The following is a 22,468-nucleotide window of genomic DNA, read 5'->3' as shown; positions in this document are numbered from 1 at the left end:
TCGATCGTGAGGATTGGCCGACACGTTGCGGAGCTGCGCGCAATTCAAATGTTTGTAGAAAACGTGCTTCGGGCAGCAGCGAGTGCGGCGTTGAGCTGGGCCTGCCTGCATGCATGCAGCCTCACCAATTCGTGATACTCGCGGTTTGTGCTGATTACCGTTGCATGCGATATCACGCATTGCAGTCGAAGTCACACTCACACTCACACTCACACTCACACTCACACTCACACTCACACTCACACTCACACTCACACTCACACTCACACTCACACTCACACTCACCATCACACGGACCTCACTCAATGAGTCACAGCAGTGTTTGTAGCTGAATACACCGCCGACCATTCTCCCTGACTAACTTCCAACTCACAATCAATAGGACATCTATCCCAGCAACAAAAGCGGACAGGGGGCACAAGCAAGCCGATTACCTTCTCGAGCTAAACGTGCCACCTCGGCTGCACATCTGTGATCCTCCTTCTCACAAGGAATACCATTCAGATCCGACCTCGTGCACCTTCTCGCACCACCCCGACGATCTCGACATGTCTCGACCGGTGGGGTCCGAAAGGTGGGGCAAAGGTTGGGTCTCACCTTCCGACATAGATCCGGACGATCGTTCTGCCCTTCCTCTACATCTCGGAAACGGTGCGGCGTGGTCTAGTCAAACGGGTGGAGCAGTACCGACGAGGAATTGGGCAGGTCCTTGGCCCATTTGGCCCGCTTCCCTCAACAAAGGCAAAGGCAAAGGAGGCCCTAATCCGGAGAGTTTTCATAAAGGCGATCAGTCGGTTGTGGATCTGGCAAAAGATGTTAGGATTCAGAGCGGTAGGACTTGGGCTTGCTTCGCCACAGGGCCTTGTCACGCTTGTCCTAGAGACGAGGTGAGTGTCGTGCTAGTCAAGGCTGCAGTGTGGGCTTGACAAGTCGAAGGCAAGCATGTCCTATATGCGTGATGCTGCTCTACAGCTCGCCGGTCTACATTTGCTGCGCTTGGCCCAATTTTTCCACCATCAATCTAACCTTTCACCCTACATCCCATATCAGATTCATCAGCCTTGGTGCGAGCCGTACGGCGCTCGCAGGCCGATCGAGTGCGCACTAGTTACCTCGACAACATCCACTCGGCCTTCCCTCAATTCTACCGGCTCATCTTCTTCATCTGGTACAATCAAGGATCCCTTACCGCTAGACACGCGCGATTGGAACATTCCGCAGCTGGATCCCTCCGCATTCAGACGGGCAGATGAGAAAGGAGGGGTCAGTCATGCACCCCTTGTGAGGATGGGATACGAGACTTGCGGCAGGGATGTGGATGCTACGAGAAACGGCTGGGTCAGCTTTCTGGTGAGTTCACAATGTCAAAATGCTCCAGGTGCGCGACTTGCGAGTACAGAGCAGAGCGCAGACACGGGGCGCATCTCTGGCTTTCATTTGTCCCTCTTCATGACCCGTAGCTCATTTGCGTCTCTATTGATCATCCGCAATAATCAGCTGCTCGACCTGTTCTTAGCACTCGGAGCACTCTTTCTCCTTGTGCAGCGGCAAAGGCTGCTAGCTTCGAAGCACCGCAATGTCCTTGCCAGCCGGGTAGGCAGAGGCTCATCGCGAGCATGACGCACTACTGTTCATTCCTGTGCACGATGCATTCCGGAAATTTCTTCGCTGCAACCCTGGCCGCAATTTTTGCACCGCTTTCGGAATACTGATCGGACACGATGAGTGCACAATTCAAAGCAAATGGCGCTGCAAACATACACCCGCGTTGCGGAATCGAGAAGAAACAGATGGTGCGAATGCGAAGGTAAGAGAAGAGAGTCGATCGACCACATTGAACTCGAGAAGACTTCACCAACCACCATGGGCAAGATCCATGGTCCCGAGCACGATCAGGGCAATGCCAAGCGGCAAAATACCAAAGACTACCAGAATGTCCTGGTACAGCCTCCTGTTCCTGGTCCTTTTCTGCAGTTGATGTTCCTTTCTAGCCAGCAAAATCCTCGTCGCTTCATCGCTCGAAAGAGCGGCCGTAGCCTCGTTCTGCCAAGTCGGAGCCGAGCTTGCGTGATCTTCAGAAGCTTGCCCCGAAGGCGGTACAATGCCTCTAGTGTCCAAAGACTCCCTGTACCTTTGCGAAGAAGCCTCGCCATTCAATAAAGGTTCGCTTTCTCCCTGTCGCGCTCTTCCGCGATTGCGTGCCAAGACGCTCAAGGGACCCATGAACCAAGCGCCGGCGCTCTTGCTCCACTGGCTAGCCGCAGCCAGTGGCAAGATGGCTCTGGGCTGTCTGAGCATGAAGATGATGATCCAAACCAGGGCAGGGGTGACGAATCCGACGGCAGCTCCCAAAAGACCCAATACCTCGCTGCCGTGCACAAAGCGAGCTTCTTCGCCCTGCTTTTCGCGCCTTCGAAGGCCTCCTACGCCGCTGAAATAGGCCGTGGAGGCCGTCAGACCCCACAGGATCAAGCCCCCCAAGGCGTTGCGTGCCAGCTTACCCCATGCCCGTGGCGGCTTCCGTGTTGACCTACCGCCGGTCCCAGTTGCAGCTCGCGCTGGGCGGGTCGGTTGTTGAGACTCTAGCGCAGCGTAAGACCGAGGGGAGGGGTCCGCTGCGTTGCTTGCTGCTGCATGCGCCTGACGTTTGCGCAAAGGATTCAGACGGAAAAGACGTAGCAATCGGCCCCAGGATGAGCGCGCCGTGACGAGACAGAGCGCCAAGTGCGAAGAGAGGATGAGCACGAAGAAGCCTCGTGCCAAGTTGAGGAGATGATCGTCCCTCGGTAGCGACGCGAATAGATTAGCTGTTGCGATAGCGCGACGGAGGGATGCGAAGAAGCAGCGATCTTTGGGGTTGAGCACGCCCATCATTAGCGTCCGTGGGACACTAGAACGAGGAACTCACGATGAATGTCGACGCCCATCCGATCTTTGATGCCTTGCGTTCCCACGCCAATGCCGAAAGCGACACTGAAGCCAACCACGAAGAACACTTGGGCAGCTTGGGCGGCCAAGAAAGCCTTGACATTGCTACCACTGAGACCTCTTCTTCGCAAGCTCCTATTGTGCGCCAGAATTTGCAATGGACTGCTCGAGAGGGTCAAAAGAGGCAGCAAAGAGTAGGGCGCCCACACGCTGGGATCGTGTAGAGGATTGAAACTTGGAATTTTGTCGTGAGGATCCAAACTTGGCTTGTCGTGCGGTGTGTGAGAGTCGTCTGGCGCAAGCGTGTAGACTTTCGACAGCGCTATGGCCAGGATGACAGGATAGAGCGAGACGGCGAAGAAGGTTGATAATCGAATCAGGGTGCGCTTAGCGAGAGGGAACACGACCAAAGGAGTGGTTAGGAGGCCACCAATGAGAAGCGTGACTAGCGCCCGATCGTGCAGCGCACTTCCGGACGGAAAATAGTGAAAAAGCACTTGGAGTAAGAGATCGGCAAGCGCAAAGTACGCAATGACCGCTGCACCGGTCGCATACACCGCCAAGAGGATACCAGAAAAGGCTCGCCCTAGGTTACCTTTCCAGCGCGTGTGCCTACCAAAGCTCGCTCCAGTGATCGCCTCTACGGTCGACCCTTTGACGTAGCGGCTGAGCACGACCCAGAGGCCACCGCCCGCACCTCCAAGAATGGCAACGACGACTAGGCCTCCCACTCCAGCTGCTATGCCCGTTCTCTCGAAGTAGTAGGGCATGGAGAGTAGAACCGCAGGATGGAGCGAGGCAGCGAACAAGTTGGAGCTGACGTGAGGCGCTGAGAGCGAGGCGTGCGCTGGTGAGGAGTGAGTGAGCCACTTCCAATAGCGCTTCGTGCGAGTAGAAGAGGGTTTGAGCGTTTGGAGATAAGAGTCTGCTCTGGCTCTTCCGCCACCCCGCTCCGCTTCATCTTCACCGTTGGTGCTCTGGACTGGTCTGACAATCCTTCTGCGCTCTTGGTGTCCGCCGCTGGACAGAGCCAAGGGAGCACCCTCATCTTCCGAGTCCGTATGACCCTCTTCTCCTCCTTCTTCGTTCTCTTCCTCCTCATCCGACTCGTCCCACGCAGCTCCGTTCACTCCTTCCTCTCGACCCACCGAAATACTTCGCAAAGCGTCAGCCTCCTCGTCATCTTCATCTTCAAACGCACCGGCCGCTCCTTGGCTCGGTGACTCCGCTCGCAACTCTCGTCCTCGTGCTGTAGTGTGCATGGAGATGGAAGAGCGCACAGAGTGATTGGGACTGACTGTTCCATCCGCTACTCGCTCCGCTCTTGAGTTTGCCATGTTGAGTGGAGGTGCGCGTTGGGCGCAGGGCTTAGCGAGTGTCGAAGACGAGGAGGAGCGCCGAGCGATGTTTGGGTGATCAGGCGCAGAGGCAGGTCAAACGTTGAGGTGATCGCCTTGGACGACCTGCTTCATCGCTCGCACCAAGAGCAAGTCAGGGTAGTGAAAGCTTTAGGGCATGTAGGTGGCCGAGCGGCTTCCTGTGTCCGCTTGCACGGGCTGGCGATTCGTGAATCTGAATCGTGAATCAGAATGTCCCGATCGGATCGAATAGGGCACGGCGCTCTCGATCCTCTCTCAGCGGTCAAGCTCGATCCTGCATGCCTGTCATGCAAGCACTTACGATGATGTCGTCCTTGGTCTCGATCGAGTTCGCGATCACGATCCCGTTTAGTCACGTGTTTTGGCGCGCTTGCCTCGCGACACGCGACCTCGCAGCGCGTCGAGGATATGCAGCCAGCATGGCCCACAAGAACAAAAAGATGTGCCGATCGAGCAGCAGTCAGAGGCCGTTGAGCGTGCATCCGCCGCCATGCAGAGCGAGGGCTTGCTCATCTCGCGCTCTGAGACCGCGGTTTGTCAGCTATCAGAGACAGATGAGCATTCAGATTGAGGACAGATGGAGGTGCTCATCATTTCATCTCTCATGTCTCCCATCAAGTGCACGCGATGCTCACGACGAGGCAAGAATAAGGCGCGGAAGGGATGACGTAAAGCACGCTTGTGGCCGCGGGAGGGACGGCATGTGCCTGGCTGATATATGCGCGAGGTCTGCACCGGCGCGCCCGCGTGTTGTGTTGTGTTGTGTTGGTTGAAGCGCGTCTCAGCCCGCGGCGGGGACGGTCGTTTGAACGAGCGTGCCCGTTCCCCTACCTGCCCGTCTCGCAGTCGGGAGGTGACTGTACCGTGGGTGAAATGCCGCTCGCATCCAAGCTTGGAACGAGTGAGATGCGCCATGCAGCGCGCTTGGCGTGCGCACCGTACCGGTAGAGGACAGGTCAACATGAGACGCGAGAGAAAAGAGAAAGTAGTAAATGGTTGGTGCGTTCCTATCCTTGAACTTGCAAGGATGCAAAACGATCCAGCAGGTTTGATTTGATCCATTGCATGTCGACTTCTCGATCCACGATTGCTCTGGCGTGCACCTCGACCGCTTGACTTTGCTTTCGCCCCTTAGGGAGTGGACACTTGAACGCAGGGTTACTACTCAAGCACCCAGCACTTGACTTGCCGCTCTTGACCATCATCGACATCCTTGCTACAGGTCGATCCAGCACCACCACCACCACAACCATCGACAGTCGGCCGACCACAAATCGCCGCCCACGCCGCGCGCCATCGGTCCACTCAAGTTGGAAAAAGTATCGCCTAATCAAACTTACACCTTATCGACGATCTTCTCCTGTCGTCCAACGACCCACGCCCCGACCTCGTCCAGCAAAGCCTCATTCCAATTACCGTTGCATAACGCATCGCTGCCTCTAAGAGCTCAAGCACATCCCTCCCCGGCTACTCTTTCTCATCCACAGTATCAAACGATGGCAGCGACAGCAGCCTGGCCCGCTCCTCGTGGGGGTCCATCGCGTATGATGCCGGGAGGATTTGAGAGTCGGCACGCTCCTGGGAGCGTTCGGGACGCGATGCAGCCACGCACAGTCCGACCCGAACAAGCCCCACGCTCTTGTAGAGCTCAAGCGCCAACCGGAGGTGGACCTGCACCGCTTGAGGACCTTCCCGATGAATTGGCAGATGGCCTCTCGCCCAGCAAGAAGAAGAAGAAGAAGGCAGCAGAGAAGAAGAGAACCAAGACTCAGATGCCCGAATTCCCCGAGGAAGTGATGGATGAAACGGGCGCTTTTTGGAAATCTGGCAGGGTGCTTGGTCAGGTGAGTGACGTCTAGAGGCTGTTGCCTGGCGTAGCGAATGTCTGAGCAATCTTCTATGCCCAAATACGACTCTTGCAGGGAGGTTTTGCTAGGGTGTACGACATGTCGGATGCTCATGGCGCACGCAGAGCATTCAAAGGAATCAGCAAACTCGCCTTGATCGAGAGCAAGAAGAACAAGGCTAAGGTGAGCGTGGTACATGCAATCCTCTGCACCCTTGCTCGATGGCTTCGGCTGCTCATTCTGTGGCAAGCATTCTCCTCGCACTACGCAGCTGTTAGCAGAGATCATGATCCACCGATCTCTGGATCACCCAAACATCGTGCGCTTCGAAGAAGCGTTTGAAGATGACAACAACGTGTACTTTAGGCTGGAGCTCTGCAAGAATGGGGTGCGTTGATGCTCATCGACTACGCACCAGGTAGCGAACGAACGCTCACAGCTGTCTTCCGCGCATTCGCACAGAGCATGAACGACATTCTCAAACGTCGCGGCGCATACACTGAACCAGAGACGCGATTCTTCATGATTCAGATCCTTGCCGGGGTACAGTACATGCACATCAACTCGGTGATCCATCGAGATCTCAAGCTCGGCAATATCTTCCTGGATGAGGGGATGAACGTCAAGATTGGTGATTTTGGATTGGCTGCTCTGCTCAAGTACAGGGGCGAGCGCAAAAAGTGAGTCGGGTTCTGCTGCCGACAACGACGTAATGCTGACCTTTTCTTGTGATCCCATGCTGACAGGACAATGTGCGGCACACCGAATTACATTGCACCTGAGATCATCGAGGATCCTCACTCCGAAGGACACAGCTTCGAGGTCGACGTATGGTCTGTTGGTGTGATTCTGTGAGTCTCTGTAGTTCATGATCGTCTGCATCGCTTCAGCCTCTGACTTCATTTTCACTTTTGCAGCTACACTTTGCTCGTCGGAAAGCCTCCTTTTCAGACCAACGATGTCAACGGCATCTACGACAATATCAGGACGAGCAACTATCAGATCCCCAGCGACGCGAGGATTAGCCAAGAGGCGTGCGACCTCATAACCCTTATCCTGGCGCGTAACCCCGGTACGTGATCGGAGAGTGATTTCGGCTTGCAGTCGACGCAGATGACATCTGACTTTCTTTCGCTTTGGTCCGATGTAGCCGACCGCCCATCCCTTATTCAAATCATGAATCATCCGTGGTTCCAAGTAGGAGCGGTGCCTATCGGCGTTCCCCAAAGCACCGCGATGGGCATTCCAAGCGACATCATCCTGCCTCGGACGGTGGCAGAATCCCGCCAAAACTTTGAGCGTCTCAAGGCTGCTGCTCGCTTCCGCGACGATGCGGACGACCCAGTGGACGAAGATGCCGACATGGTAGACGAGAATGGTCAGGCCAGCGTCAGACGTACTGCCAGGGAGGAGAGGCGAGAACAGGAACGCGTCGAGGAAGAGCGAGACAAGCTTAACAGGAGAATCAATCAAGCTGTGCAGCCTGGCAGCCCCATCGCCTCCTTACTCAAGTACGTATACGTGCAGAGCGGTGCCAGCCTTGATAAAGATTGTGCTAATCATAGTCATCACGTCTCCGATACGCAAACAGAGCTGGGCGACAACCACTGGTCAGGGTTGGTGGAGCTGGGGCCTCGGCGAATGCGGCCGTTCGCACTGGCGTTTCTAGCCTTGCCAAGCAACTCAGCCAGCTTAACGTCAAAGCCCAACATGGCCACGGCACAGCTGCTCCCAATGGAGACAAGATCAGTGCTTCAACTCGGGCTCGAACGGTCGACAAAGAGAACGCAGGACCTGGCAGCGGCATGCCACCTCCACAGTTACCTCGCTCGCGTCAAGGACACGATGGTGAAGCACTCGATGTGGACGAGAGGCGTTTGCTGGGTCAAAAGGCCCGGCTCGTGGCGAGCATGACGGCAGCCGCTGGCAGCGCTGTGAGCGCCGCGAGTGCAGAGTCGGCGAATCGTAGAGCTCGTGCTGGCGATATCGACAGAGCATACGAGCAGCACCTTCAAGCTGTGCAGCAGCCGGGCAAGAAGCTGTCTTCATACGAGGCCACTGTCAAAAATCTCGGCGACGCGCTCCGCTGTTTGGACGACGACTTGCCATTTGAGGCTGTCGACTCGGCGGGCGACCCCATCGAGGTTTCTCTGTACGAGGACCATGCGGATCCGCAAGGACTCAAGCGTCCAATCTTGCGACACGCCTTTGTGCTTTGCTGGCTGGACAACATGGACCGCTTCGGCCTTGGATACGGCCTGTCGGATGGGTCATTGGGCGCATACTTCAGAGATGGCTCGTCAATGGTGTACAACAACAATCGCACATACTGCGATTTCAACTACCCGGTTCGCACACGTCCTACGAGTTCTGCCAGCAACGCCGCCGACGAAGGAAGGGCTGGCCCTCGCGAGCTCAGAAGAGAGTCATTACCATTACCTGAACAGCCTGCGAGGGACACCACTCAATCTGACTCGGTCAGGACGCGTTGGCGCATCATGGCGCACTTCGAGTCGGAAATTCACGAGCGTCTGCTCGGAATGGACCACCCTTTGCTCCATCCCGATGTGGAAGCCGAGAGCGGCATGCCTTTCGTACACAAGTGGGACAGAGCCACCAACGCCGTCGTCTTCCGACTCAGCAACGGCATCATCCAATTCAACTTCTTCGACCACATCAAGGTCTTCCTCTCCAACGAAGGCTCCGTCGTCTCGGCCATCGATGTTGTGCGTGCCGATGGAGGCCCAAGCATGCGAAGCTGGCTTCTCTCGGATCTGATCGCCATTGCGCACAACGATCGATCGGCAAGAGAAGCCGAGGATGAAGAGAGGGTTCAGAATGAAGGAGCCGAACCAACTCTGGCTCGCACAAAGCCAGCAGATAGGAGGTTCGCTAGAACCTTGATTCGCAAGTTGAAGTACATGCATGGAATTTTGGCTCCTAAAGCTGCGCCGTCTGCTAGAACAATCAAGCCTCCCGTCGCTGGCACACAATCCGCTGGTGTTGCCGGTGCCTCGGCTGCGAGCGGCGCGATACGGACCAATGCTCTGACTCGCACTGCAAGCACTGCAAGCGTTGCTAGCTCCGCCACCAGTAGTCACATCACTGGTGCCTGAGCAAGCGGTTCCACGCGGCACCACATCATCCTAATCTATTCGGCAGATCTCGAGCCCACTACAGCATTGCTCCTTTTCTCGCTCGTCTCCTCCACAACTATTCAATTCGTTTCCACAAAGCTTGCTCTCGAAAGTTTTTTGCTTCTCTCCATCTGCCGATGTGATTCTTCCATCTCTCCCTGCCTCCACAGATATCGACACAAAGCTCCGGCATGACGACGCAGCCCCGTGCTAGCTGGTCGATCACAGGCTCGCGCTTCGCGCAATTTCTGCACCCTGAACCAACTCCCAGAATCAGAATCAAACGACTCCACAATCAAGCACAAGACGACTCTCACCACCAGAACTCTAGATGGATCTTTCACAGACCTCCTTTTTCTGACGAAAGAAGAGCCCTTCTGCAATTGCAATTTCCATATGATCTTAAAGCGGCTGTCTTGCGAAAGTAGTAGTGCAATTAGGATGCGATGTGATGATTAGCCAAAGGTGGTGCGGAAGTACTCTGCACCGATGATAGCAATGTCCTGCACGAGGTCCGCGAGGTCTGTGAAGCTCGTCTGGGGGTGTACGACGAGCCTGGATACCGAGAGTGTGTGTGTGTGTGTGAAGGGTAAGATAATGGGCCGTCTTGCGCCTCGTCTCGCTCCTCAAGCACATCCACTCACCTAATGAACTCGCCGATTTCTCCAGGCAGTGGAGCAAAGTCTACCGCAAACCTTCTTCTCTGGCGCAAAGTTGCATGAACATGTCGCGTGCACTTCGAAAGCGCCTCGATTTGTTCATCCTTTCGCAGACGGCGAAATTCTTCTAGAGATGTGGTAGGTCTGAAGCAGACCTGCAGGAAAAGCGGATCGGGCCTGGGGCCCGATTCCAATGTGTGCTTGTACTTTTCCGAAGAAGTCAGATCGGCGACTCTTTGAGCCAGCTCGAAACCTCTATCCACATGCTCGCCCAGCCCTCTTCGACCGTACCTGTTCCAAAGCAAGTACAGTTTGAGCGCATCCCCCCTCCTCCCACAGCCATACGCCAAGGCACCTGGATTTTCTCGACGAGCCAAATGACGCGATCGAGAGGTGGACTCTATCCCTACTTGCGAATCGGTGTGGAACAGGTAACCAGCGTCGAGCGAATTTGCCTCGAGGGATGACCCTCTTTTGAACACTGCAAAGCTACACTGCAATGGTCTGAACGGTGCTCGTCAAAGAGGCGAACGAAGATCAATGTTGTTTATGAGCAACGGACTTTGGCAGTGGTTCAACAAACCCAAGACTCTGCTCACGCGTTCAAGACCTTGTGAGGATTGATCGCGAGCGAATCGCACTTGTCGATCCCACTCATCAACTTGGCCCATTTTTCAGAGAAGAGAACGGGACCTCCCCAGCTTCCATCGACATGAAGCCAAAGCCGGTACCTTTGGCAGACCTCAGAGATGGCTTGCAAGTTGTCGAATGACCCCAATACGGTACTGCCCGAGGTAGCGTTGACGAAGAAGGGGACACCCCTACGCTCTGGTGGTGCAGCATCACCGTCTTTCGCTGCAATAATGAGCCTTTCCAGTGCTGCTACATCCATCCTGCCCTGAGCATCACAGGGCACCTTGACCACGCTTTCCAACCCCAGCCCACATCCCATCGCAGCTTTGTCAAGCGAGTAGTGGGACTGAGCAGAGGTGAAGAGCAAAGGTCGACAAGCATTGATCTCCGTTCCTTCGCGCATCAAGTCCTTCATGATGCCCAGCATCCCTTGCTTTCTGAAAGCTGGAAACCTGTTCTGTAACGCTGTTTGCATAGCCAAAGTGTTGGAGGAAGAGCCTCCAGGCATGGTGAGTCCGTCCGCTTCTTCCGCATTCCAGCCGCAGAGCTTTGCTAGACCTGCAACGCACGTCTCTTCGGCCAGGCAAAGCATGGGAGATGCGGACATGACGTGCCCGTTAGCATTCAGAGTCGAGAGCAAATTTTCAGCTGCTAAGCCTATTGGTCTAGGAGCGGAGTATAGCTTGTCCAAAAATCTTCCAGTGTAGGGGTTGATGCTGTTGTCGAGGATGCTTCGCATATTGTCGAACAGCGCATCTTCAGATTGAGCTTCTTCGGAGAGGTCAAGAGTCACATTGTCGCGCAATTGTGAGCTGGACGCCCATCGACTGACCAGACTGTCCGACTGTTCTCCTCTCTTGATCCATTCGATCGTCAGCGCCGACAATCGGCTCAAGTACTTCTCTGCCTCTTCTGACGCGCTCATTGATGCTTCCGCTTTTGCATACGATACTTTGGCATCTGCCTTGGCTACTTCCGCCTTTTCCACGGCTGCGCCATTCTTGGGCTGCTCAGCATCGATGCTGACAGGTGCCATCCTCGTCGCTTCAACCCCGCGTATCGATATGCGATCTCTTCGACACAATCGACCTTGCTGTTCTTCAAGTCAGGCTTGCAAGCGTGAGTGGTGGTGAAGAGGAGATGTATTCTCGGTCTCAGCATCCACACGGACAGAAATTACGAATGACTCGGCTTGCACGAAGGAAAACGACGACCGAGAAAGCGCAGCCGGCCGATTTTGTGCAGCCGCGCGCTCCTGGTTCCACCGGAGATCCGCGGCTGAAGCGGAAGATGTTAATCGCGATCGCTGAAAACCCACCTCGCCTGCAGTCACGAGTCTGGCTGCGCGCTCACGGCTCACGAGTCACGAGTCACGACTTTGACTGTGACTGAACGACTCACATGCAAAGCTTGCGTGGCATACCGATGCAGCCATGCAATTGCCTGCAAAGGTGTGGTCAGGGTAAAAGGGTACAGTCAAACCGCAAGTCACGAGTCCAAGCGTAGATGTAAAGGGACGACTTCTCCAGCACCTTCGTCTGTTGAAGCACGAGACTCGAATAGCTGATGCGCTTTCAAAGCTCAGCAGTGGGCGAAGAAATTCGCATTGAATTGAATTCTTCATTACGACTCGATTCGTGACTGCCAATAAGTCAGGGTCTCCAGTATCTTAATGTCGCGCTAAAAGGTCTCGCCGTCAGCACCAAAAGGGCACGCTCGCGCGTCTCTGATGCAGCTGCAGATCGACAACAGACTCGTGACTGTCCTGATAAATTTAGATTGGTGATTGTTACGTCAGAGTCGTGTCGGCTTTCCCAGCTCTCGGGGAATTGTGAGCACTTGTCACATATATACAGCTATTGAGTCCGAGGCTTGATCTGATGCTACTTGTAAGTGAGGCGTGATTCGATCCGAAGATGCGCGTTGCCAAATCCGAATTCATCTCATCAGGATCGTGGCTCTTGCTTCTGCACGCAAATAACTCTTCCACACCGGTCTCACTCGACCCACACTCAATGAAGCGCGGAGAAGAGCTTTTTCAGAGACGCGCGAGCTGGCCGAATTTGACGTCAAGGTGGCCTTCACTGGATTAGAAAGCTTCTCAGTCGCGAAAATTTGACATCTTAGAATCAGTGCAAAGTGATAGGATAGGTACAGAGGAGCAGTAGATGCTGCGGGCCGCGCAGCAGAAGTGGTCTCCAAAGAAGTCGAGCAGGCAAGGTTGGCACGATGGACACCATCGTCGTGAGTCAACATCAATCGCGCTTAGACATGAAGCCCGCAGCAACGGTCTCACAAAGCGCTCGGTGCTGACCATGTGACCAACCTCACCCCCAACCAAGCCCGGCGCTCTGGCCGCGTTCTTCGTAGACATCCTGATCTTTCCCTTGGACACCATCAAGACTCGCGTGCAAGCTCCTGATCGCGCCACACGTTTCCCGAACAATCGTGGGTTCTACAAGGGGCTTTGGCAAGGGTTGGGACCGATCATAGTCGTCACCCTACCTAGTGGTGAGCAACAGTTGACAAATGTAGCCCCTCTAAGAAAGAAAAGAGGGAGGGGGAGGGGGGGGGGGGGGGGGGGGGGGGGGGAGAGAGAGAGAGCGATCGCGCGCGCGCTGAGACTTGTTCTTCATCCACGTTTTGAAATTCGCAAAGCGGGACTATTCTTCACGATCTACGAAGAATCCAAGTCGGCTTTGACTTCCGCAGATGTGCCCTTGATAGGGCAGTACACTTCCATCGCGAACAGCAATGCCCAAGCCTTGGCGCACGGTACCTCTTCAGCCATGGCGGAGCTCTCGTCTTGCGCACTGCTTGCGCCTGCCGAGATGATCAAGCAAAGGCGACAAGTGTCAGTGCAGGGCAGCCTATCTTCCACGGTAAGCGCAAGCACTCGAGCGATCAAGAGCACGCTCAAAGAGAGGTCCGTCGTGATGTGGAGAAGCTACAAAGCTCTGGCGGGTAGAAACCTTCCCTTCACAACTTTGCAATTTCCAATCTACGAGTGGACAAAGGAAAAGTTGACGAGGAGGTTTGGCTTACCTTCTAGAGGCAAAGGGCGCAATGGTAGCGGCATCAGATCAGCACCTCTGCAAGAGGTCAGCCACGCTTCCGAGCGATTCGAGCAGGCCGACAAGGACCGAGAACGTGCTCGTGCGCGAGCTTTCCGACAGTTGGAACAAGCCAAATCGCTCGATCCACATCTTGCGGGATCCTCCGCTCGAGAAGAAGCAGAGGCAAAAAGAAGAAGAGCAGCCGCAAATTCTTACTATCTCAAAGCTGGATTGGTCAGCGGAGCAAGCGCTGCGGTAGCAGGCAGCGCGGCCGCATGGATCACCACGCCCATAGACGTCGTAAAGACGCGCATCATGCTCTCTTCCGAATCCTCTTCCACCACTTCCGCCTCCAAGAGTTCAACAAGCTCGACGCAAGGTATCGTTCGGTCGGTCATTACCATAGCTAGGGAAGAAGGTGCAACAGCTCTGTTCAAAGGGGGCGCACTCCGCATGGCTTGGACTGCCCTCGGCGCAGGTCTCTATCTCGGCGCTTACGAAGCTGGCAGAGAATGGTGGATGGATAGCGCAAAATGGAAAGTGGAGGGTTTGGTGGAGGAAGTGGAAGAGACCATAGAGCAAAGGACTGGCGTCTTCAGATCTTCATAGACCAGACGAGTCTGTGATCGTTCTTTGTTCATCACCAACACACCTCTTGGAATCATGTCAATGGCGATAACAATCTGAAAGGCGACTGCTTGCCAGGCAGCGCTGCTTGTTGGACTAAGTCTCGTGGCATTCGAAAGGTCCTCTCGCCACGGAAGCAAGCCGAGCCTGCCCGTACGGCGAGTACAAATACAATCGTCATGTGCAAGAATGCAGTTGTCAAAGACAGAGAGCTCGAAGTAACACCTGTGCGATGGGTAGTTGCAGTCTTTGCAACCTGAAAGCGTTTCCACGTAAGCTGCGATTGAGCAAAGAGAAGCCAGCTAGAACTCGTGGTTGGCAGCCATGATGTCGTGTTCTCTCTGCCGCGGTTGGGATGCAGGCTGGTGTGTCGGCGCGTCCGGCAGACGTTTAGAGGCGACGCTTCTCGCATTTGGAGCAGCAGAGCGACCATAATTTGCGACTGGATCTTCGGGACCCTCATCGTCGAGACTGTCCGCCAGGCTATCCGGTCGTCTGCCGTTCGCACGCCTGCTGGCGCCTCCTCCCCCTCCACCGTACAGGTCATGGCTGAGAGGGTCCGCGTTGACATCTCCAGAGTACTCATTAGACCCTGCGCCGTACTCGTCGGCAGGGGTGCCCATGATATCGTCGGTGCGAGCGTGCCTGTCCTTCTTGCCACCCCTGCCTCGAAGAGCGGACTTCTTCTTCGCTTTGCGCCTGGCCGCTTCTCCCGCTCCTGGCAAAAGCCCGTCATCTCCGGCACCAAGGGAAGCGTTGCTCCCATTACGTTGCCTATCGTAGGCATCACCGTCCCACTCATTTCTCTTCTGCTGTTGGGCGTCCTCCCCGTAAAATTGCTCTCCATCCAACGCATTCTGACGTCTGGCAGCAGCGGCTGCTGCTCTGCGCTGCGCACCTCCAGCATCGCCATCCTCAAACCGGTGATCGTAATCGTAGGTTGTGGGGTTGCCATTGTCATCGTACATGCGCCTTTCTGAGAGCTGGTCGTTGTACCTGCCGGTCCACGCACGCTTCTTGGCGCGCCTTTTGTCGTAGGCATCGTCGACGAGCCCGTATCGCTTCGCCCACTTTGGCGTTCGGTTGGGATGATTGTCGTTATTGCGAATGTTCTCTGCAACGGCATCAGACCACGGAATGAGTGACACCGAGCTTGATCACGCTTGCCTAACGCTATAGCACTCACGGACAAAAAAGTTGTGGCCCTGCGATGGTGAGAGCGTATCAGTCAAGTCAGACGTGAGTATTTCGCAGGCAACGCGGGGTGTGAGCCCTTTGCCGGTCCCCAGTACGCAGCTCCCAGACTCACGTGTCCCGGAAAGTAGCCACAAATCGTCAGGAATAGGTTGATGAAGAAGTCTGTTCCAACCCCAAAGCGCGCGCATACAGCAAGAGGAGGGAAAAGGAAGCCAAGAACCATGATAAACCCAGTCCATCCATGGTGTCGCCTTGGTGTCCTGTGGGAGTCGACGAATTCATTTGGGTCCCAGCGCATGATGGGCAGACGTGAATGGAATTACAGGTCAGCAGTGTTCGAAAAGAGCAAAGTAAGAAAAGCACGAAGGGAGCCTCGCGAGCATCGTCAAAAGAGCTGTCGCTGATATGAGATGAATATCCCTACGCCTGCGCGCTTTCTCCTCCAGTATATGAGAGAGGCGCGAGCGACGAGCCGAAGATTCCACGTCGCACCCGCACCGCCACTGACGCTCCAGCGCGGCGCCATAACACCCCATGTAAAATGGCATGAACCTCGACGATTCTGTGCCAACGCTCGTTGGATTGCAGCTTCGCAACGATATTGACAATCGACGCTTGACGCTTGACAATCTGCATCAAAGCCTAGCTTGCCTTCAAAGCCTTTGGACGTGCCATGGTGGGCGCATCCGGCCCGCTGACTGCGTATATGAGCATAAATGGTAGTGCAAGGTGGACGCACGTTCCTTTTCGCTCTTACACGCGTGCCACCCTGCACGCAGCTCGTCCGCCACCGCAGCGGCGTCCCGCCCAGCCCTCTGACAGAGCTGCTGTAGTACAAGCACCTCCCTTAGGCGTTCCCGTTCGACAAATCGTGTGACCACGATGGACGCTCGCTCCTCCACAAGGCGATGGAGCCCAAGATGCAGCACCTATACGTAGCTCGATTCGCGTAGAACTCACCAATCGATGTCGCCGTTATCCTTCCGAGGCACTCCGTTCCGCATAAGCTTTGACATATTACTTGCAGTTGTGAAGGCGAAGATGGGAGAGCGATGGCCAGTGCGAGAGGCTCAGAGAGTGTCTCTAGGTTCTGATTCGGCGTCGGAGATGGTGCCCAACTTGGCGCCGTATTTGGTTCTCGACCAGGCAGTGTCTCGCAGGGGTATGGGGCTTCGGTAGGTCTGGGCTGGAGCCGTCTGGTGTTGCACAAGATATTTGAGGCTGGGATCGGGTACTTGGCGAACGAGAAATAAGGAGGATTGGGTGTATGAAGCGCGAGTGACGGTGGCTGTGCTTTGCAGCTTTGCTCACGACTCGACCAGCATGAAGTTGAGGCTGTTGGCTGACAGCTAGGAGAGCATCGCTATAATCGGCGCCCAGATTGCGGCCAAAAGGCAAGCGGAAGCTTTCCACCACAGGGCAAGGGCGAATGCGGAGTCAGGCACGGGCACACAGCAAGCAATAACCGCGTGAATCACGCCACGTCCGCGGCCGAGGCTCGACCATCAGCATGCAGCGTATGCGAGCAGGCGAGCAGCAGCATGCGCCGCGCGACAGCATCGTGTCCTGCCTGCATCAGCCCTGAGGTCAGCTATGTGGACGGCAGCAAGGAAGGTTGGGGCGCCTATGGGCAGCTGGCTGCATGACCGCGTGCGCAGCGATGGACAACGCCTCTCACAGAATTGCACATACTTAAGACTGTACGCTACCGTACATGTATGTTCAATTCAACATTCACTCAGCTACAAGATTGAGGAGGATATGTTATGGTGGGCGCAAGCATAACATCTTGCATCTCATACATAACGACGGAGCAGATGCTGAATCAACAGCACCGTCAGCACAAGTCCACGCATGCATCCGCCGACTCTTGGGGGAAGCACGGCAGGACGACGCACATGATTTATGTATACGGTACCTAATCACGAATCAAGAATTCCCTTCACGACTACTTACTATGGCAGACACGCAACGGTGCAAGGTGCAATGTTGAATCAAGCATCAATTAAGGATGCAAGATCGCGCCGCGCAATTGGCCCACATGCTTCGTGACTTTGGAGTCAGACCTGCGACTATTGCGATCCTCCGACTCTTAGGGGTTCTGCTGCGTGGAGATCTCGCAAAAGAAGCCTTACAGGAAGCCTCAATACGCAGCGGGACTGCTCGATCAGGAATGCTAAATCATGGCATCGGACGCACACTCATTGACTGAAGGACTGCATACGCTCACTCGCCAGACTCGACATTTTGCCCGAGGAAACGACTTTCGCCCTTGAGCAACCAATTGATACACACGCACATTGATGAGAAGCAATCAAGCGTTGCTGATAGCAGCAGCATGATTTGAGTCTCGGTCAGACATCAAGAATCGATGCTCGATTGAGGCCGCGAGATGCAATCACACGAAGCTTGAACAATGAAATTCATGGGTCGTCAAAGTTCAGAGCTTCAATAATCAGGATCGACATCTCGTACGCGTGTGGCATACATCCTCGTGTAACGCAGGCGGTGCGCTCTGCAGCGATACCAGCGCGGCGCGTGCCGTGGTCAAGAGAACCCCATCTGTTTCGGAAGCTGTCTTGCGCCCCGCGGTCGTCCCCACTCTGAGACAAATGGTCAAACACTCATGACTGTGCTGTAAACAACCACGCGGATGGACGAGAGTCAAGAGTGTGATTACTATGAAGCCACTCGTGACTGCAGCTTCACGATCGAGGATCCATGCAGCAATCAAGACTCACAGACTCAGACTGCTGACCGCGGCGTGTCATGGCAGCCTTGAGTACAGCAATTCGCTGGCAAAATTGTTCTCTCTGTGGTGAGTTGACGTAAGAGCGAACAAGGTCAACATCAGTCACAGCCAACACTCGAAGATGGAGCCGCGTAGTCTGGACTGGGACGCTCATCATGCCCGCTGGGATACACTCTTCTACCTTTGCCCTCTTCTGATTTGCGGGCGCACACAACAGTCTTGCTTGTGATAGCTACTATACTTGTGTGCTCACGCTTGACCCTCAGCTTTTTTTCCTAACTTTAGCACTCACTTCACCCCCATCACTAGGTGCCGCTCGCCAGCGCCTTCTGCACCATTGGAAAGCACCTGCTGAGCCAGCTGCTGGCCGCTCGCCGGGATCTGTTGACGATGTCTTGGTATGTACACACTGCTGACGAGGGTTTCATCCGCCACAAGAGCCAGGTCATCAACGCTAAGTACTTGTCGACCTCTCTATCTCTAATTGACATCCGCGCACACCTGGTGATCAGCTTCAGTGAGTGGGCTAGACTGCTACGTCTACTTGATAGCTAAGACTAAAGAGCTGACAAGGACCGTCTCCTCGGGACGGGTTAGATTGCGGAGAGGTATGTGCGCTCTCGGCTCCCGATGCAGCGGTCAAGCCCTGAAAGTCTATTCGTCAAACTGCGGTACCTCACCAACCCTTTGCTAGGACGGCCATTGGAAAGGCGAAGTAAGTGGTGCCTGGGCTTTCCGCATTTTAGAGCCCCAAAGGTGGCTGATCTCTTGAAAATCGCAGTGCCCTCAACCACCGGTCGTCAGGAACTGTTACAAGGTACATTGAAGCGCCCCGGATGCGCTCAACGTGCGATGACTCAACGTATTCTGCCTTTCCTCGTCTTCGCAGTGCGGAGAGGTCAGTCATTGTGCGCTGGTTCATCGAGCCGCATTCAGACATGAGAAAGCCAAAGCATGACCTTGCCTTGTCACGACGTTTGTACAGCCCGGACACTTCGTGAGTGCTGTGGGTGTACGGTGCTCGACAGCCTTAATCCTAACGACTGATCAGAGACACCGAACCCTCCAAAACCTCCATGAACAGGCACGTGAATGCCCTGAGTCGTTCAATGGAGGCGGAGGAGAGAATGGCGGTTATGGTCAAGACGGTGGCTACGCCAGCAATATGCGCCAGTGGGGTGCACCACGCAACCACAATGAAGGCGGCTACGATCAAGGCGACAGCGATCGATACGGCAACGATGGACCGCAAGGGGGAGGGGGAGGTGGAGGCGGTCGCGCATGTTTCCGATGTGGAGACCCAGGTCATTTCATTGCTGACTGGTGAAGATCCTCTTGACCGCGTGTTCCTGCCATCTCATTCGCTGACCCTCGGGCTACTTCACCTTATCTTTGTCAGCTCACAACCGGCACCAGCTCGTTTTGGTCTGAGCGCTGCTGGAGATCACGGATACATGAGCTTCAACGGCTCGGAGGACGTCAATGGTTTTGCCACCAAGACTCAAGATTCGGGCTATGGTAATCGTCGCAATCGTCCCCCTCGCATCGTTGCAGACGACGATGTGCCCTATGGAGGCACTGAGAAGTGGAACACCCCTCAAGAGAAGGCGGAGCAGCCTAACGTTGAAGAAGGCGCGGATCAGGGTGACCACGCTGACGATGGATGGGGTGAAGAAGCCAACGATCAAGAGAATGGTGAATCGGGCCATCAATCGCCAGACAACTCGAACGATGTCGACTCGAACGTGAAAGAGGTGGTAGACCTCCTGACTCCACTCACCATCGACCGTAAACCTCATGCCAAGCACGTCGACGATGAGGAGGAGTATGCTGATGCGGACGACGGCGAAGCCAGCGCAGAAGGCGTCCTGTCTGGTGCCGACGATGGTCTCTCCGGCTGGGAGTAGGTCAGATCACTGTCACCTGACTCTTTGCGAGACGGCCACCAAATGCATCATTACGACCATGCTGCATCACTGCGACTCGTTTCGCACACGGCGTCAAGGCACCGCAACGAAGCCTTTCCGCATCCCGAATTTCAGCAACGCAATCTCAGAAAGGAAGAAAGAAAGGAAGAAGAAAAAAGACCCAAGAACACACAGGGACAATGTGACAAGCCCGCCTTCCGCGAGGCGAGACTGCAAAGACAGCGCTGGGCACTGACCGCCAGACTTCTCTAAAAGTCAGCACTGAAATAGCTCCGAGCGTATCGACAGGAGGGTTTGCGAGGCACAGACACTTCATCAAACAGAACTGGAAGATTGTCGAGCCGCAAAGTGAATGCAATGAACCAATTTTTGAACTCATCAGAGATGTGTGTCTTGACAAGAAGCGTGAGAACCGCTTCAAAGAATCTTGCCTGCCATGCCTGCACCGAGACCAAAACCGCTGAGGGGCAGATCGAAGTGCCAGTACGAGTCAGCAGTAGTCTCGAAATAGGCAGCAATTAGGGAACTCACAAGCCGCGGACGGCGCTATCGCCCACCTGCGAGAGGCACGGTGAATTGGGAACTGGACGTCAGCGCTGTATTGAGGCAGAAACCGGAGACGAATCTCTGTCGGGCAATTGCAACTGACCTTGTTACCGATGCCCTTGAACTAAGATTCCAAATGATCGAGCCGTTAGCCTTCAGCTCTGAATCGACCAACGCCAAGCTCTGAGCCACACGCACCCTATCTCTCTTGGCTTGTGCGATGGCCGGATCTTCAGGTGTCGGAGCGTTAGGATTAACGGGCGGTGGAGGAGCCGAGGGTCCGGCAGGAGTAGAGTAGGGACTGACAGCTCGTTCCGGCTGCGCTGCTCCCGAGCTCCAACGGCTCACTCCAGGCTTCCATTTAGGCGGACCGATGGTCGATAACCTTTCGCCGTTGGACGCTTGTGCGGAGGAGCTAGATTTCTCGGAGGAGGCGACTGCTGAGGAGGAGGAGGAGACGCTTGCTCGATATGCTGGAGGAACGGCCCGCGCAGGTGCTGGGGAAGACGCAATGACCTCGACGTAGCTGCACGCAAGAGCGAATGCACCTTTGCTCAGCTGCCTCCTGCGCAGCGCTGCAGGGCTGCCGTGCGGCCAAGTCGAGTCTACTCACTTGCTGGGGAACAATCCGACGACAGCAGGACTGCCTTGCACGTGGCCTTTCCACCAGTCGGAACTCGTTCTTTCCGTCACCACTATGGTGTCATTAACGCCAAAGCTCAATTCATCGCTATCTTCTCCAGGATAAGCCCAGAGAGCTTTGGCGAGATCTTTAGGTGCGGAAGACGCCGATGTGGGGGGTGGTGGAGCCTCGCGCTTTTGGGCAGCTGCAGAGATCCTCAAGGCGCTCACAGCAGTCGCCGTGGAGGCCACTGCACTGCCTTCGTCAGATAAGAGAGGGTGTAACTGAGATCTGATGGTGCTTGCCGAATCGGCTGCTCAGTAAGTTCAAAGCGCTCCTGTGAGTGTTAACTCGACAGAAGAAGCTTGGATTCACTGTCGTTCAGCCCCACTCACTCTCCAAGGCGCCAACTTGCTCCAGCACTTCTACATCTGCGAGCATTCGCTCAATGATATGCTGCGCGAGCAAGTCGTTAGCTGCGCTCATTCTATCCGATTTTGCGTGCTTGGCAGATGTCCTCGATTCCGTAGCAGGCGGTCACGACCTGCTTGCGATGGCGCAGTGATGAAGACCGAGGTGATCCGGGGAAGCTCTTGACAAGAATCACAAATGTAGGTGCAACTACAATAGCCACGGGTGCCGCCCGGCATCAATCATATCTTCTAGCGTTCGTGATGGGAGGCATACGAGAAGAGTCGCGAATGCGACCCTACGTGGATGAGCGAAGGGGTCAAGAAATTTAGCGACGAGGTCGTCATACAGTCACGAGTTGTGAGTACCCGCCGTCACCCTTGTGACTTTGCTGCTCACGCCCCATGATTGTATCTGCTATATGCACGCAACATGACGCTCCCCGCCGGCGCGCTCGTGATGCACCCATGCGGGTCGGTGGCGGTGTTGTTTTAGCGCGTAATGGGACGAGCTATGTATATAAGGGCAAGAAGGGTTGGGTGACTGCGCGTTCTTTACCGGCGGCAAAAGTATAGGTGTAGGGACGAAAAACGGACCAGGCAAGATCAAATGAAGGCCATTCGTCATCTCATGTGATTGTTATTTTGATTCAATGATTCACATGATTGTTGTGATCGGAATGTCCACACCATTTGAATCAAGAATTCACTCGTTGAGCGTGGCGCGTGGTCTGCCTGCTCAAGAAA

At 55.1% G+C, this 22,468-nt stretch overlaps 8 protein-coding genes across 8 annotated transcripts; 4 read left to right on the top strand and 4 right to left on the bottom strand.

Moving 5' to 3' along the window:
- Window positions 1-645: 645 nt before the first annotated feature.
- On the top strand, window positions 646-1,736 carry IE81DRAFT_158447 (hypothetical protein). The gene is made up of 2 exons (XM_025510508.1): window positions 646-1,350; window positions 1,498-1,736. The coding sequence occupies exons 1-2, from the start codon at window positions 943-945 to the stop codon at window positions 1,618-1,620; spliced, it is 531 nt and encodes a 176-aa protein (XP_025368911.1). The 5' UTR covers window positions 646-942; the 3' UTR covers window positions 1,621-1,736.
- On the bottom strand, window positions 1,639-4,539 carry IE81DRAFT_324246 (hypothetical protein). The gene is made up of 2 exons (XM_025514181.1): window positions 2,909-4,539; window positions 1,639-2,807 (listed from the first exon to the last, which is right to left on the bottom strand). Exons 1-2 carry the CDS (start codon window positions 4,188-4,190, stop codon window positions 1,852-1,854), a joined length of 2,238 nt encoding a protein of 745 aa, XP_025368910.1. The 5' UTR covers window positions 4,191-4,539; the 3' UTR covers window positions 1,639-1,851.
- Window positions 4,540-5,339: 800 nt separating this feature from the next.
- IE81DRAFT_303242 (Pkinase-domain-containing protein) lies at window positions 5,340-9,709 on the top strand. The gene is made up of 8 exons (XM_025512272.1): window positions 5,340-6,151; window positions 6,230-6,337; window positions 6,426-6,542; window positions 6,617-6,834; window positions 6,901-7,005; window positions 7,072-7,226; window positions 7,305-7,665; window positions 7,746-9,709. Exons 1-8 carry the CDS (start codon window positions 5,804-5,806, stop codon window positions 9,268-9,270), a joined length of 2,937 nt encoding a protein of 978 aa, XP_025368909.1. The 5' UTR covers window positions 5,340-5,803; the 3' UTR covers window positions 9,271-9,709.
- A 37-nt stretch (window positions 9,710-9,746) lies between these two features.
- Window positions 9,747-11,508, bottom strand: IE81DRAFT_291435 (PLP-dependent transferase; the record flags this gene model as incomplete). The annotated part of the gene is made up of 3 exons (XM_025511901.1): window positions 9,747-9,846; window positions 9,936-10,454; window positions 10,550-11,508. 3 exons carry the CDS (start codon window positions 11,506-11,508, stop codon window positions 9,747-9,749), a joined length of 1,578 nt encoding a protein of 525 aa, XP_025368908.1.
- Window positions 11,509-12,398: 890 nt separating this feature from the next.
- IE81DRAFT_314753 (mitochondrial carrier) lies at window positions 12,399-14,248 on the top strand (the record flags this gene model as incomplete). The annotated part of the gene is made up of 5 exons (XM_025512512.1): window positions 12,399-12,472; window positions 12,605-12,827; window positions 12,926-13,094; window positions 13,242-13,733; window positions 13,839-14,248. Exons 2-5 carry the CDS (start codon window positions 12,813-12,815, stop codon window positions 14,246-14,248), a joined length of 1,086 nt encoding a protein of 361 aa, XP_025368907.1. The 5' UTR covers window positions 12,399-12,472; window positions 12,605-12,812.
- Window positions 14,249-14,357: 109 nt separating this feature from the next.
- On the bottom strand, window positions 14,358-16,835 carry IE81DRAFT_324240 (hypothetical protein). Its single transcript, XM_025514180.1, has 4 exons — window positions 16,424-16,835; window positions 15,576-15,723; window positions 15,453-15,471; window positions 14,358-15,380 (listed from the first exon to the last, which is right to left on the bottom strand). The coding sequence occupies exons 1-4, from the start codon at window positions 16,477-16,479 to the stop codon at window positions 14,569-14,571; spliced, it is 1,035 nt and encodes a 344-aa protein (XP_025368906.1). The 5' UTR covers window positions 16,480-16,835; the 3' UTR covers window positions 14,358-14,568.
- Window positions 16,836-19,170: 2,335 nt separating this feature from the next.
- IE81DRAFT_158235 (hypothetical protein) lies at window positions 19,171-20,195 on the top strand. The gene is made up of 3 exons (XM_025510507.1): window positions 19,171-19,212; window positions 19,300-19,538; window positions 19,615-20,195. The coding sequence occupies exons 2-3, from the start codon at window positions 19,381-19,383 to the stop codon at window positions 20,120-20,122; spliced, it is 666 nt and encodes a 221-aa protein (XP_025368905.1). The 5' UTR covers window positions 19,171-19,212; window positions 19,300-19,380; the 3' UTR covers window positions 20,123-20,195.
- Window positions 20,196-20,416: 221 nt separating this feature from the next.
- IE81DRAFT_324236 (SH3-domain-containing protein) lies at window positions 20,417-22,291 on the bottom strand. Its single transcript, XM_025514179.1, has 6 exons — window positions 21,707-22,291; window positions 21,303-21,624; window positions 20,888-21,215; window positions 20,793-20,813; window positions 20,675-20,700; window positions 20,417-20,603 (listed from the first exon to the last, which is right to left on the bottom strand). The coding sequence occupies exons 1-6, from the start codon at window positions 21,795-21,797 to the stop codon at window positions 20,561-20,563; spliced, it is 831 nt and encodes a 276-aa protein (XP_025368904.1). The 5' UTR covers window positions 21,798-22,291; the 3' UTR covers window positions 20,417-20,560.
- Window positions 22,292-22,468: the final 177 nt, after the last annotated feature.

Source organism: Ceraceosorus guamensis, assembly GCF_003144195.1.
Source record: "Ceraceosorus guamensis strain MCA 4658 unplaced genomic scaffold IE81scaffold_38, whole genome shotgun sequence".
Classification (NCBI taxonomy): Eukaryota; Fungi; Basidiomycota; class Exobasidiomycetes; order Ceraceosorales; family Ceraceosoraceae; genus Ceraceosorus; species Ceraceosorus guamensis.
The sequence above is the reverse complement of the archived record's forward strand: the minus strand, read 5'-3'. Positions and strand labels throughout refer to the sequence as shown.